The sequence below is a fragment of the Chiroxiphia lanceolata genome, chromosome 16, assembly GCF_009829145.1.
Source record: "Chiroxiphia lanceolata isolate bChiLan1 chromosome 16, bChiLan1.pri, whole genome shotgun sequence".
Taxonomy (NCBI): Eukaryota; Metazoa; Chordata; class Aves; order Passeriformes; family Pipridae; genus Chiroxiphia; species Chiroxiphia lanceolata.
In genome coordinates this window covers 7,565,711-7,580,985 of record NC_045652.1, presented here as the reverse complement: position 1 = coordinate 7,580,985, position 15,275 = coordinate 7,565,711, and the positions used below count along the sequence as shown (strand labels likewise).

Below are 15,275 nucleotides of genomic sequence, written 5' to 3'. Positions count from 1 at the left end.
CTACATAAAAGGTCTTGGATTTCAAGTAAGCAAAGATAATAGTGTAAAAAACATGAATAGATCTATGGAGAATTTGGATGATGTAGGTATTATAAGCACTCTGGACAAGAGGGAGTCATCTAATAGTGTGTAGTGAGAGTGTCCAAAGACAATTTTAATCCTGCAAAGTCAATGTGGAAGTGAATTTGGCTTCTTCATAGTATTAGTTTAGTAATGTAATGACCACACAGACATTAAGCAAATATTTTGTTATATTGATAATATTTTTACAGATTAAAAAAGTTTAACGAGTACAATGTTTTCAGTAATTGCCTAAAGCAACCTAATAGTGCTTCCTGTTTAATATCTTCTATTCCCGACACGTTAAAAAACTGCCATTCAGTATCACCTGCGTGGCAGAAATAACCATCCCAACACAGCTGTCACAGGTGGAAGCAACTTCCACAGTTTCAGTTCAAGGTCATCCAACATAGCTGGCTTCAAGTTTTGCTTCCCATCTGGAAAGCCAGCAGTATCAGGTGCTGGCAGATTTCCCAAAGAAAGTGTTTCATGATGGCAGTGGATGCTGTTTTATAGGCATTTTTCACAGGCATAGGCAGTAACTGTGGGTGATGTCACCTATGCTATTAATATTTACTGGGTCCAAACATGCTAATGCATTTTAAAGTGCATGAATTTTGCACTACAAATGATTTTGAAGTTCGGTTTTGATCTGATTTGTATCACAGAGAGGTCTGAAGTTTTGCTGCCTGTCTCTGTCAGCTGAACTGAGCTAACACATGCATTATCCATTTTTACAATCATGTCTTTCAGCACAGTAGATTTCCATGCCCCCAGTGATGTGAATTCTACACTGCTTCTGAAGACACACACATCCATAGCAGTAACACATTAAATGTGCAACAAAGAGGATGCTGCCTTAGCAGCTCCCTCAGCTTTTAGGTCTGTTATCTCACCAGGAAAGAGAAAAAAAAAGGAAGTGGGACAGGAGAATTAGGAAGGAAGAGAGAGTGTGCATGTTCTGAAGTGGTATGTTTGCTTTCTTTAACAGCACAGACAGATTGAACATTTACAGTTTGACCCAAAACTCTTTTTATAGTGAGCATTTTAAGAAATAAGCTGAGAGAAGCCTGAGAAGCAAATGAGGGGGAATGCTGGCAAGCTATAATCTGGTGCTTTTCCGTACATATTGTCTCCTTCATATCAATACATGCAGACTTCTCAGCTATTCTAAAAATAAACCCAGAAGAGCTGGAGATAGCATATGATGGCTTCAAGCTATATTTTCATTTCCTGGGCTGGCTGGAGATGGTCACAACAGCTCCTGGCATAATTTTATGAAATTTCATAGAATTAGAAGCATTGAAGGAGACATGCTACAAACAGCCACAATTTCTACATAACATGGACAAATCCTGAGGAGGTTCATCCTAGGCACTAAGTGAGGCAGGGTCTCAGGACAAAAATAGGATTTGATAATGTAATTACAGACCAAATCACAGGGCATCTGCTCTGCTGTGACTGTGGCTGCCTGAGCTAAAATAGATTGTGCAATGTAAATTGTGGCATTACCTAATTGAGGAAGGCTTGATTTTATAATCTGAAAATTGGTTCCATATAAACTTCAGGTAAATCTTCATAGCAAGCAGGTATTCAGCTGGAAATAAAAATTTCTTTTTATCCATAAAAAGAAAACCAAGAATTATCAGAATGCTGGTCTCTTATAAAGTATACACTACAGGAAGAACCATTTCACTGTGGTATACAGCAAACATTCTGTTAAACAGATAAAAGAGTTCAGCTGCTTCTCTTGCTTTTCAAATCAAAAAATTTCACAGGACATCTAAGAATATGCTGTCACACATCTAATTTTATTGAGCTCCACCCAGCAGAATTAAAAAGCTGTGTTCTGCAATAAAGAAACATCACAAATTTGAAAAATAGAGATGTCAATTAGAGTTTCTGTACTGTATGTTTTTGTTTCGCTTCAGAGTTCCACAAAGTCACAGTGTTTAAATGTATCTTTATGTGATCACACTGTCTTTAAGCACTTTAGTTTTTTATTACTGAAATGCGGTCTCACATGATGTATACTGCACTAGAAAGGGATTTCCACTTCTCTCTGCAAGGCAGAGACAAAAGAGTGTACAAAGGACTGCAAAGCAGTACAAATAAGAGAAAAATCACATGTATTGAAACTGCATAGACATTTCTGCCTTAACACTTTTTGCTGTTTCACTTTTAAACAGGGTAAAACTTGTTTCCAATGTTCTCAGATTGTTTTTTCTGTATTTTGAGGAAGTTTTTTTTACTACAGTGGTAGGCAGACTGGCAATATCTGTATTTGTCTAAGAGTGAATACAAGTATTCCCCTCCAACAGTGAATTCTTGGTCTGTCACTATAAAACAATATGTGTTGCTCTGTGGGACTGGGGACAGCACATCATTTGTGGGCCTGGTATAGAGATGTGGTGAAATTGCAACAGATATCTTTTAAAATAATTCTGATGGATATTAGTACCTGTGTGTGTTGTTCACCAGCCAGGAATGACGCAATTTCTGGAAGCTGTCAGCAGCTGTCTGAGTGTTTCATTTTCAGAGCTGTGCCCTGTAGACTGCACTGAGGTCACGTTCGGACAGGGGGACGTGGCCCTCTTGGGTGCTGCACTTGGGGTGATCTGAGCAAGTGAGTGGTTTTATTGAAGAACAGCTAGAGGACACGTGCATTTAACAGCCCTGCATCCAAATACTCCCCCGTTTTCACAATGGCCTTCAGGAACAACCTCACCATTGCTCTGCGGCCTCCCACGAGAGTCAGGAGCGCTGGAGGTGGTTGCTGGAAAAACACATTTTTTTGAAGGCCACAGCTGGCAGCCCACAGCCCCCTGTGCCACAGAGCCCGGCAGACAATAAGGGCAGTGCACAGAGTTTGGAAGGAAGGATAAAAACTGCCCAAAACTGTGTGTCAGGGGCAGGGGCCCTGCAGTGCCCCTCAGGCAGAGCAGCCATTTTGTGTGGCTCATTTTCACCCCTGAGGGTGAGAGGTTTGCACAGCCTGGAGTGGCTCTGCAGTGGAAGGGCCCTATGAGGGACTCCTTCTAAGTTTTAAAAATAAAGTGTACCCCTTAGTAAAAGAATTTTTGCTGCCCTTTCCCTTATTTAGCCAGAATAATAAAACTGCAGGCAAGTGATGTATTTTTATCTGGTGACTGACTGCAGTATTACTGAGTTGCTGTTCCTTACTGTTCAAATCTCTTTCTAAAGGTGGAAAAATTCTTCCTGAGGAGATTAACCTTTCTGTTGATGGTCCAGAGCAAAGACCGTGAGTAATTTTAATATCTAGTACAGCACAAAGCAACTTGCTTATTCACAGTATGACTTGCAAAGAGGTGGGGGGGAATTCAGAAACTAAAAAAACCCCAAGTTTTGATGTTTTAACTCAATTACAGATATGTATGTGAATTTTTTTTCAAATGTCATTGAAATTTTCCTCATTTTGATTTTTGAAAACTGAAAATCTGGGTTGGTTGAATGAATGGTATGTTTGACAGACACAGGCTAACAGATGAGACACAGAGCCTGCTTGGATATGTGTGAGAAAAAACCCCCTACATATAGTTTTGTCTAGTTTTTTTGAATGCTACTCTGTTCCACTTTTTAAGCCTAAAGCTATTAAATCCTTTTATACTTAGGTTTAATTCCACTGCCTGATTCTCAAATACTTTACAACTTGCTGTGAAATAATGACGATTAAGTATCTGGCTTTTTTTGCTTCACCATCCCACTCTTTATTTCACCCTGACCGAGTGATTCTTCTAGCGATGATGAACTGTTCAGTAAAGATTTTATTTAGATACTGAAGTGTCACCAACTGTGAATGCTGTAATGTAACATTTGTAGAGTGACGCATGAGCAACAGGTTTCATTTTATCCCTTTTGTTGTCCTACAGAGTTCATTAATCAGGCTGGACAGGGCTCTGAGCAACCTGATCTAAATGCAGATGTCCCTACTCATTGCAGGGTGTTGGACTAGATAGCCTTTAAAGGTCCCTTCCAACTCAAACTGTTCTGTAATTCTGTGTTTTTCTAAGGACTCCCTCATGTAGTGTTCGTATCACTTGAAGAGAGACACGTGCTGTACAGATCACAGCTGAGGAACTGCCAGAGAGAACACTATATTATCTCACATAGCAGGAATAGGTTTTACTAGTTCACACACAGAAGCGTGAAAACTGCAAACCAACTCCAGGGCCACTGAACATCTAGAGCTTACTAGGGTTTTTTTTTATATGGGTTTGTTAGGGTTTTTTACTGGCTGATATGCTATCCTGGAGCAGTTCTCTGCCACATGTGTTTTGTTTGGGCAAAATGCTGACATAACAGTTTAAGATGTGTTGTTGCAGAGCTGTTTTAAACATCAGTACAAGTGAGTTTTATTATTATCCCATCTTGATCTTCTTTGTGCATCTTCTTCAAGGAAAACAGTAAATTCAATTAGCAGCCTTAGAGCATGTTCCTTTCATGGATTGAACCTGCAGCACTACGACATGGGAAGAGCTTGCTGATTTCCAGCAGCAGCAGGTCTAGCTTGCAGTGTTTTGTTTTCTTAGTGTTGAGTGTGAGTATTTTTAAACACAGTGTCTGTGCCGTGAAGAGTTGTGGTAGTTGCTGGTGCGTGTAAGTATTGCTGACAGGCTGTGTGTGCCTCTGACAGGAGGGAGCCATGGCCACTGTTAGGGTTGGTGACACATTCCGAGCACAGCTACGATGTATCTTCTCCCAGGAGAAGCGGGATCTGACTACATGTGAATAAAAAGATCAGTCATACAGACAGACAGTGAGAAGAATGAACCATTACTTCAAAAAATGTAGCTAGAAATGTAAGCCGTGGCTGGATGTGTGATACAGAATTATTTCATTGTGTCCATGCTTTTATAAGAACTAAAAAATGCCCAGTTTAACTCAAGAGAATTTCTATTCTGTTGCTAACAGCATGAGGGGAAAAAAGGAGAATACAAACATACCACACATTTTTCTCTATTACCATGTGTGTGTTTTATCCTTTTTTTTTATAACTGAAGAAAAAGCTAAAGCAGTTGCAAGAACTAAAGAGATGTGGTTCTCATTAAAGCTGGTCTGGAACTCCGTGGCCTGAGCGTAGGTGTAGTGCTGCTCGTTAGCAGTGTTCAAAGTCGAGTCTGCCTTAAACCTGTCTGAGGCGGCTCTTTTGGTTTCTTGTGGTTGGTTGTATAGGTCATTCCCAGGAGAATCTAGTCCTGTCAGAAGAAATCAATTACTAAAATTCATGACCTACATACAGACTTCTGGTCTTGGGACAGTGGCATTGCATTACTTCAGGAATCAACTGGAAAAAAAAATATGGCCATGTATAAAGTCTTCCACGACATGTCTACGTATTAGAATGTATGCAATTTGCTTAGTTAAACAGATACAAATCTTGGACCACTGAGTTAACCATGACTTGTGCTGTTAATCTCAGCAAGAGGTCACTAAAATACATTTGGTATTAAAAGATGTTTGTCATTGTAGACAAATGCAGCCAAGTCCCTCTGTCAGTGTAAATTGTCCAGCATGAAAGACAGGAAAGTACGGGTGCTGCTGTATTGCTTGGGTATCACTAGCAACATGCTTCTCTCTTGTCAGGAATAAATCGCAAAAACATTTTTAAAAATTAGATAAAGTCAAATAGACTATTTTTTTGACTCCTAAAAGCTATTAAGGGAAGCACGTTCTAATTCTGGAGGTCTTTGTTAGTGAGAGAGGCTGAAGAACTTGGCTGTTGTAAATGGGTGCAGAAAGATGGGAAGCCTACACAGGGTGGGAAAAGTCATGATCAGTGAAGCCCTGGTTTGCAGGTAGAGTCCCAGTGCAGAGACAGATGCTATCTCACCACTTCATTCAGTGGCACTAACAAACTGAATTTAACTGCCTCAAGGATTAATGAGCAGTATCGGGATGTTCTGCCACAGAGCAGGGAGCAGTTGGGCTTGAAAGCTGTGTGAATATCCCTGGAAAAAGTGGTCACCTTGGCTCGTTGCAGCTGAGGGAATGAGAGGGTCTGTGGCAGTGTCACAGACCTCGGTCCCTCTTGCTGAAGACAGTGGTGGCAGCAACAACCTTGGCTTTCTGTGTCTTAGGACAGACTGGGGCCATCTCTGGCAGTGGCTGCCTCTGTCCCTTGCCTGCTTTGTCAGTACCTGGGGCCAAGCCTTGTGGGGCCTCTGATGCTCAGAAGAGCTTTCCTGCCTCAGCCAGTGAACAGCTGGGAATGCTCCTGGGCAGCTCCAGGCAGTGTGTTAGGAGGAGACTTAAGGCAGGAAGGGAACTGTTGCACATATGAACGTCAGTTCTATTCCCCTTTCAATAAGCAATCTCTTCTGTGTTAAATCCCTTACTCAAACACCTGCTAGGCAATACAGAGTAAAGAGTGGGAGCATAGGGAAATGAAAAGAACAGACTGGATACCAGAACAAACAGAACAATCGCTCTCATTCACTGGGACAGTTTATTTCAGCACTTTGTTTGACATAGAAAATGTCAGGAGAAGTGCAGGGTCAATGATGAGGCTTCTTCCGGATTAAATTTATGTACAAACCAATAACCAAGTAGTTATTTGACTGTCAGGAGCAGGTGTGACAAAACCTTTCCTGTTTACTTTATTTATACCACTTCAGCATTATTAAAGGTCAGTGCCACTATTACCAGTCCTTATCTCCAAAGGTGTCTAAGCAGTGATTCTGGGCAGAAGTCTTCTGGATAATACTCAAAGACAGATGTCTGTGCTGTTTGTGGGTGTGGTTTTCAACTTCCAGCAGTGCAAGTCAGGGCAATAAAATTAACCTCCAGGTGTAAGAGTCGAAGTACTTTGTACTTTAGCATGAGAAAAGAGCAACTGAATTTTTTCAGACTACTGAAGCTTCATTAACACCAAGGGTCTGAGTTCAGCAGGTTTTAGATCTACTGAAGTTCTTGGACTGTCAGCAAAGGCATTAGTTTCTGACCTCAGATACTCACAGACAGAGGAGACTTCAAAATAATATACTTCTTATTAATAAGTAAGTCCTAATCTTCTAAATTCAATTATTTAGGTATATAAACCTACTGACTTCATCATCAGAACTGAATTTATATTCTTGAACCTTCAGTGAGGATCCTATTCCTGACCTTTTTGGCAGTTTTGAGAATCTCTCTTGGAGTATAGCTATTTAATTTGATATATCACAATGTGTTTTGTGTTCATAACTTAATGCCTTCCATTTAACAAATGTCAAACCTGGGCTGCTATTAGTGCAGAACACAGTGTGCTCTCTTGCAACATGAACTGTCTAAGACCACTAATGAAGTGAGGAATAAAGCCTGAATTAGGTTAGACTGTGGAAGGTCCAAATCCCCTACCTGTTGATATTTTGTTCAGACAAATATCCTTCCCACAAAGGACTGAAATCAGGCATGAAAATATTCTCTCTAGACACATACTTTGCTAAAGGTTCCTTTTGTAAGTAATAGATCTGCAAATCGTGCTGAATAAAAAAAGTAATTTCCTTTGCAACTACAAAAATCATTTCCCAACGGCATTTTGCAAGTGCTCACCTAACTGGGATGCTCTTTATCTTTCTCCCTTTTAAATGTCAAGGAGATAAAAGTCTTCCAAATAGCACTCTTTCCTATTTTGATTAATTTTGCATAGTGTTTTCCCAGAAGTATTGATACTTACATAAACCTGAGTTCTGATTCTCTTCTGACTAAGACTTCCCGAAGTCTCTGGATCTTTGCCATCTCGAGCTCAATTTCCTCAGGCATCATTGTTGTTTCAGCCATTGAAATGATGTCAAGTTGATCTGTGTGTGAAAGCAGAGAAAATGAATTAAGCTAGTCAAGCTGTCTTAATGGTGTTTTTTAGGAATGTAAATTAAATCACAGAGCTATCTGATTATGTGGTAATTAATACAAGCAGTAAAAAATATTCTAGCTGAGTGCTATGTTGACTGCTTTTCTCTACTATTTTGCTTATTACTTGCAATGTAACCATTTTGAAGTGAATTAGTGTGACAAGCAGAGTCTACTCTGCCCCTTTGCAGCACAGTCAGAGATCCTCCTTCACATCCCACTCAACGTGTGCTTGAACCAGAGAAATATTTTTGAGAACAATCCAAAATTATGCAGTGTTTTTAAGAGAATCAGAAATGTAAGCAAGGCAGCAGGAGCTTGAAAGAGAAGGGAAGTAGAGATTGTTAGATATTAGTTCACAACTTGTCTGCAAACTCAGAGATGTAGCTGAACAATGCAGCAGAGCACAGGGGTGAGGACATGGCCCCTGAAGAGGAGGTCAGGATTCCCCTTCACACCTTCACCACTGTGATCCTCACAAATCACCAGTCTGTGTCTGAATTTCTCTTCTAAATGGTGGATAACTGGCCTATCTGGCAGCAGCTGTGTTGAAGGATAATTAATTATTTTTCATAAAATGGTTTGAGCTCCTCCACTCAGGAAGACTATGTTAACATCATTGGGCCTTTAACTCTGTCCCAGAGAGGAATGACACCTCTAGTGCTTTGAGACATGATTCAGAAGTCTCTTACTTTTCATAAAAGAAAGAAAATAACATTTCATTTTATTTAAAGCAGACATGCAGTAGTCAACTATTTTTGAGCATATGTTGTTATTAAGCTTTTTTTCTGGTAATGACACAAAATTCATAAAGCAAAAGTGGAGACAACACTGCGATCAGTCACAGTTAGTGACAGTATGAAACTATTTTGTGTACTCTGCAATCTTCAGGATAATTTTCAGTGGCAAAGAAACAAGTAAAATAATAATACTGCATGCACAAAAAGATATTAGCATGAAAATAATTACTATATAGAAATAAAATTATCAAGCTATTACATATAATGAGAGGGACTAAAGAAGTAAACCTGAAGTTATTTATGCATAATTTTGCTTCAATTTAAATGCAGACTGGTATAGTTACACTGAGTATTAACTTAATGATCACATTTCATCCCCAGTGCACCAGCCAGAAATAGAACAGCAGCCAGCTGTGTTGAAAAGCAACAAAAAAATAAAATGCCTATTAAGTCAATAACTGCAAAAACTTAAGAAGAAGCCTGCATTGACACAATGAGAACTGGGAGAATGCATTACACCTGGTGTCAATAGTTTCAGACACTTTAATAAGGGACGCTGTGAAGAAGCAGTAATTACAGCAAAAATCCTGCTGCTGTCACTCGGTGTGGGCACTGATGACTGTGAGCGGGAGGAGCTCACTGTGCTCTACAACCATTAGTGGTTTAATTGTAATCTAGGGGGTTTATTATTGTCAACTTTGTAAAAGAGAGAGGCTTGGAGAAGGTGAGGTGTATCAGTGACACAAAGGGTCTCAAATCTATGCTGTAGGAACCCAAACCTATGTCACTGTTACCCTCATGGTCGCCACATACCAAGCAGAGTGCAGGCAACCTGCAGCCTAAAGGCAGGAAAAGCTGAGGGGTGAGTTGCTTATGGAGACACAGCAACTCTGTGGCAGAGCCAGTATAGGACCTGACGGATCAGGGGATCCCCTCAGGACACTGTTTATCCTTTTCTTGCTGTGAATCTGTTGCTGTTGGAAACTATCAGTCACTCAGCCTTGAGGAGTCATCTTAGTCTTTCAGCAGGACAAGAGCTCCAGCACAGGTTAAAGGTAATAGCCTGGCTACTCTGCCACTTTTTTTTTTCATCTTTGACAAGGATGAACCATCTCAAATGAGACTCTGTGTTTGTTCAACCCATGACTGCTGAGAGTTCTTTAAAGGCCTGCAGCACAGATGAGCTGCACGGCTTCTCTAACGTGGACACCAACCTGGCTGTTCAGCCCACTCAATTACAGTGCTTCAGCTGAAAATTATTTCAAGTCTTTGCTCTGAATTGGATTTAAACTGAGCAATTTGAGGCCTATTTCTACTCCCTTAAATCATCCAATAATAAGATAATCTTTGTTAAAAAACTGTTAATGGATAAGTTTTGTTACAAATCCGGGTCAGCAGTTTTGGGGCTTTCTCAAGGATTCAGTGAAATTCTCAAAATGATCCTTTTTCACTGAAGTATATTAAATTCTAATAGAGCACACACAGCACAGTAAGTAAACTCTTAATGCTGTTTCATGTATCAAAATCAAGACTTTCAAGATCACTATTAGTTGATGAGACAAAGCGTAAGTAAGCAGGAGGCACGGGTCAGAGATGGATGAAGAGAGAACCACAGTGCAACTCAAAAACAGCACACTTGGTGGAAATTGAAATAGCTGCATAATGCAGAAAAAGAAAATCGTTATAGTACAAAATATTCCAGATTAAAAAATGTTCATATGAAAAGAATAATTATTATTCCTGTAGTTTGTCACTAGCATGTCACCTGGAGGCACAAATGACTGGTCTTGCAGCCAGATCTTTTACTATACCTTTTACTGTTGCTTCAAAAGTATTCAGAATTGTTTTTTTTTCCTGTTGGATTTAACCCATCTGGAGCAGGATGCAGTGGCCAATAACTAACTTGTGTAGAAAAAAACCCCTACACCTAATTGCTTATTCCTAATCTAGCCTGCTGCAGCATTCTATTACTGTGAATCCTAACAATTATTAAATTTGGCATGTGTGTAGAACAGCACTTATTCAATGCTTTATATGGAATTACCATACAAATATAGCTAGTAGCTAAACACAATACAAACAGCTGCAATGCATTTTGTTCCTGGGCTCCCCAGGAGGCAAAAAAATGTTGTGCAATTTAAAATAGCTGGACTGGGGGAAGGGGAAAAGGGCAATACCAGTGTGGAAGTGATCTGATTATCATGGTGCTGAGCACACCTCACCACTCCTGCTGGTTTGACTGCCTGGGCTCAGTTGGTTTGGACATGATGCAGGTGTCTGGCTTTGAGAAGCCTCAGCAGAGGCTCCCCTCCTTTAGCTCAGAAGCAGATTTACAAGCTGAGTCTGGCCCTCAGCCCCTGTTCCCCCACTGAGGACCTGAATTTGATTTCTCACTTTACCTTGGGCCTGCCTCGTACTGGGGATTTGCCTGGAGGTCTGGGCTGTGGCTGACCCTGGTGACTGGCACCAGACCTGCTCTGTTTTCTTTGCTCAGATCCCCTTGCCAGGGAGGAAACTGTCCTTGCCCTGCCTGCTGTGCCATGACTCAGCACAGGGTTTGTCTGTCAACCCTTCCTGTACCCAACACTGGTCCTCCATGGACAGTGGTTAATGGAAACACTCATGACTGCAGTGAGCCTTGGACAAGGAGGTAATCTTGGAGCTCTGAAATATTGGCTGAAACCAGGCATCATTTTCGCCAGACAGCAAGGCACCTAGAAATCCCAAAGCTGTTTTCTTCACATGCTCCATGTCTCAGAGTAAACCCCTGGGCTGGCTGATTCCTCTTACAGCTTGGCTCTGCAACAGGCAGCTGTGAAATCTGGCAGCTCCAGGGAACCCTTGGCAGGAAGGATTTAGAGATGCATACTGAAAACTGATTAAATGCCAGGATCTCTGGGAATGTCATGGTCGTCAAACATCCCGGTCATCAAATATCCCTGCTTCTGAACTGTCATTTGGGGAAGGAGAAAGAGGAGACAGGGGACTTTTCTGATTCATGGGGAATTGTGGTGCATCTGTGCTTCCAGTAAAGCTGAGGTACAAAGACCTGGCCACCTCAGCTTCGTGCTGTGCTCTGTAAAGATCACTCATGTTCTGAGATAAGGAGCAGATAAGGAGATAAGGGACTAGAGCAGTCCCTTCACATCTGGGTTCCATTCAGAAGCTCCTTGGTCAAGAGATCAGAATTTCAAGTCTGTAAAGAGACACCCTGGTACAACCTGTAGAGAAGTACATCTCTCTGAGAGGATCAAAATGAATTATCCCACATTTAAACTTGCCATTTGTGGGAGGACAGGAAATCTTGCTTTCACAGTAATGGCTGGAATCACTGTTAAAATCACTGTTGCAGCAAGAGCTGCAGTGGAAATATTTTTATTATGCAACTGGAGAGAATAAAAAATACTTTCTACCATCCCTTAGGATGAGATCTGCTTTTGCTAAGATTGCTTATGGATATAGATTAATTTCTTTTGTAATAAAAATTAAAATCTTCTGATTGTAGGATGTAGTAACAGCATTAGTAAAGTCTAGAAAAGGCACAAGCAACCTAAAAAGACGTATTTATTATACAGCAAATACACCAATTTTTGAAGATTTTGTTTCAAATATGCTGTATTAATTCATCAACCTTTGGAAGAAGTCATGTATGGATACTACGATTCTTTCTTTTGATCTATTCATCTGCCTCTTTTCATTCAGTATTTGGCCATCTCTCAGAATTCTTTAGTATTCAACACTGAATATCAAATATAATCTGTTTCTTTAATATATGAAATGTCTTCTTTCAGTTTTCTAATAATAGGCTACCATGACATTTTTTTTTATTTTGCAGGTGTCACCTGTAACTTGCCCTCCAGGCATGCAGCTATTTCTGCCTTTGAAGGAGAAGAATAAGTTTGAAAATGTCTTCGAAGTTCAGGTTTGGCTTTTCAGAAATGTGTTGGCTTTCTCTAAAACTGGCTAACAGCCTGATTAATTTTGTGGAGCTGGGCTATGATATGAAAGCCTTTAGTCACTGCTGGGGGGAAAAAAGCATGCAGAAAGAAGGAAAAATACTAAGACAGAACTGACATTCATAATTTTGTTGAATTCAACAGAATTCGAATGAGTCTTTGAACCACCACATGATAACAAAAAACCCCACCAGAGATCATTCACCATATCATTTCCTCCCAAGGTCTATTAATCATCTGATGTGACTGAAGATGGTTCTGTCAGCTGTGCTCTGAGTGTAAGAGCACAATTATAATATTGGGATTTATTTTGTCCAGGCCATGAATTTATTTTTTTGTTTAATTATCACAGATTTACAGCCTAGACATCTTAAAACCTGAGTTTCCACTTCAAAAGTGTCTCACTCACAATCTGCCAAATGACCCCATTTTAAAATTATGTGAGCAAAGAATATAAAAAGCACTGCGTGCAATTGCCCACTGCACTTCCAGAATCACTGCCCTGTCTGTTCCATATCTAAGAGCCTCTGGTTATAAAAAGATTCTTTTAGTTGCTTATCCTGTATGTTCTTGTTCTTATCTCCAAGCTTTGACCTTTTATTTTTTATTATTTACCTTTGCAAAAAGCCTGTTGGCAGAAGTCTGTTCTTTTCCATGTCAGGATTTTCTCTATTGTGTCTCACTGAGATTTCTCTTGAAATATAAATGCCAGATTCACAATGTTGAATTTCAACTCCTTCCTCTGACTCTAAAAGTCCTTTTGGTTTCTATGGTATTATACTCAAAGTATGGCACACAATGACTCCTGTCACATCTGCTGTAAGTGCCTGTAATTGCCCACTGCCCAAATAAGATTCTTAGCTGCTTTCCATCTTTTATGTTGCACTTCTGTAGAACAAGTCATATGGCACGGAATAAAGCTGGTTCAAAAATTCAACCTGAAACAGATCCTGCTTTGAGTTTTCTCATTCAACTACATATTCCCAAGCAGAAACAGACATTCAGTGGGAAAAGTGATTGCTAATTAAGGATGGTCTTCAATACTTTGCTAACTAGAAGTTTTACAGTTAAATGATGGTTCCAATTTCCTAATTTTCTGCCCTTGCTCCCTATTTAAATATATATACCAGCACAAGTCCATAATGATAAGATCTATAAAGATCCTGCCTCTCCCAAAAAAAGCAGCAATTAAATTGTCTTGTTTGTTATCCTGCAAAATTTATAAGCAGTAATTATTCTTCGCTTTGTTTTTTGTCAGTTTATGACAGTTCCAGTTTCCTAAGTGGGTAATTATGCAACCCTTTAATCTTACACTTCCCCCAGGAAAAAGATCTCTCTAGTCTTAAGAAACTGCTCTGTGCACAGCAGACTTTATTTTGGTTGTAATGATATCCTGAAGAAACAGCTCATCTGGCAATAGCTGTTCATCCTGCTCTGACAATGAAGACCCTGTGAATCAGCACCAGGCTGGAGTTCTTGTAGAAATTTAATGTGATGCATAGGTCTTAATGTGATATTCAGACAATGTATCTTCAAATCTATACTGCTGTCCTGTATTTACATTATAAACTCTATTCCTTTTACGTTGCACTTAAGCTTTCAGATTTCAGCATTCTCCTAACTTGGTGCTGTCAAAATTGGGGCATTCATTTCCTTGTGGTGATGGAGATTTTGGTTAGCCAGGAGGAAAGGACTGTTTATGCTAAATGATAATTCTGGTGTAAAATTAAGCAGAGGTAAAGAATATGTTTAGACTGGAAACTAGTAACTACCCAAATCAATAACTTTCTGAAGCAGTCTTTCAAGTAGGATGTTAGAGGAAAGCACCCAAAGCTGTTTTAAACTAAGATAAGAGCATATGGTTCTTTAAAGGGTCTGGCCTCACTTGGTGGTGAAAAAAAACCAGCTAGGTCCTGTGAATAAGCCCAGGTATTGTCAGATTGTCTGCAGTGCAGGAGGGTGGACTCAGGAAGTAGAAAAGATTAATGTGACATTATCTGGGGCTTCACTCATTAAGGTAGGATTTAGCTTTTTGAGGTCCAGTGTCCTCTGCAGTCAGACCCTGCCCATATAAAGAGTCCAGACTCCTCCATGTAGGAAGTCACAAGGATCCATCCCATCAAATGAAACTGTCACTTCAACATCGTGCACCATCTCTGCTCTCATATTCTTCCATCTGGATCTGAGGGTGACTGTGTGTGCAAGGAACTGACTCAGTACTTTGGGACAATTTGCTACCTAATTATCTGTAACTAGAACCATTTCTAGCTGTAAATCTGTGTATGATTTGGTGGGTTTGTAGCAATATCAGTACAATTTACATGTAGGTGTTTTATCCTACTGAGAGTTCTACTAGCTTTCTCTATTTTTATATGTCTTTGATTTGCAACTCTGAATCAAACCCTGAATAGTCCCCTAAACAGTCAATTTTAGGGGGAGAGGAAGGACTTTTCCTCAGTAGTACCCTCACTGTCAGCAGTTTAAAAGCTAATACAAACCATATTTACAGATCAGGAAACAGGATTTCAGCACTCACAGCAATAAATGACCAAGTCAGAACTTAACATTGAACTAAACGTTTCTTTGAAAATATAAGATAAAAATAACTTCCTATGAAAATCTTCTCATAAACACTGAAATAAAACCCCCAGACCTGATTTCATTATGCCAT

General features: G+C 39.9%; 1 protein-coding gene and 1 long non-coding RNA gene across 3 annotated transcripts in view; one reads left to right on the top strand and one right to left on the bottom strand.

The window, feature by feature from the left end:
• Positions 1-15,275, bottom strand: part of BMERB1 (bMERB domain containing 1) — a 48,230-nt gene that overhangs the window by 17,454 nt on the left and 15,501 nt on the right. The window contains exon 2 of the mRNA XM_032703460.1: positions 7,736-7,859. Within this exon, the coding sequence (XP_032559351.1) occupies positions 7,736-7,859 (124 nt within the window). The remainder of the gene's footprint in view (positions 1-7,735; positions 7,860-15,275) is intronic.
• Positions 944-14,137, top strand: LOC116794652. Of its 2 annotated transcripts, XR_004359840.1 has the most exons (4): positions 944-1,029; positions 3,265-3,322; positions 12,484-12,570; positions 13,928-14,137. It is a non-coding gene; the product is annotated as an uncharacterized LOC116794652 (long non-coding RNA). The 2 variants fall into 2 exon arrangements; XR_004359839.1 differs by lacking the exon at positions 13,928-14,137 and having other exon boundaries at positions 12,484-13,702.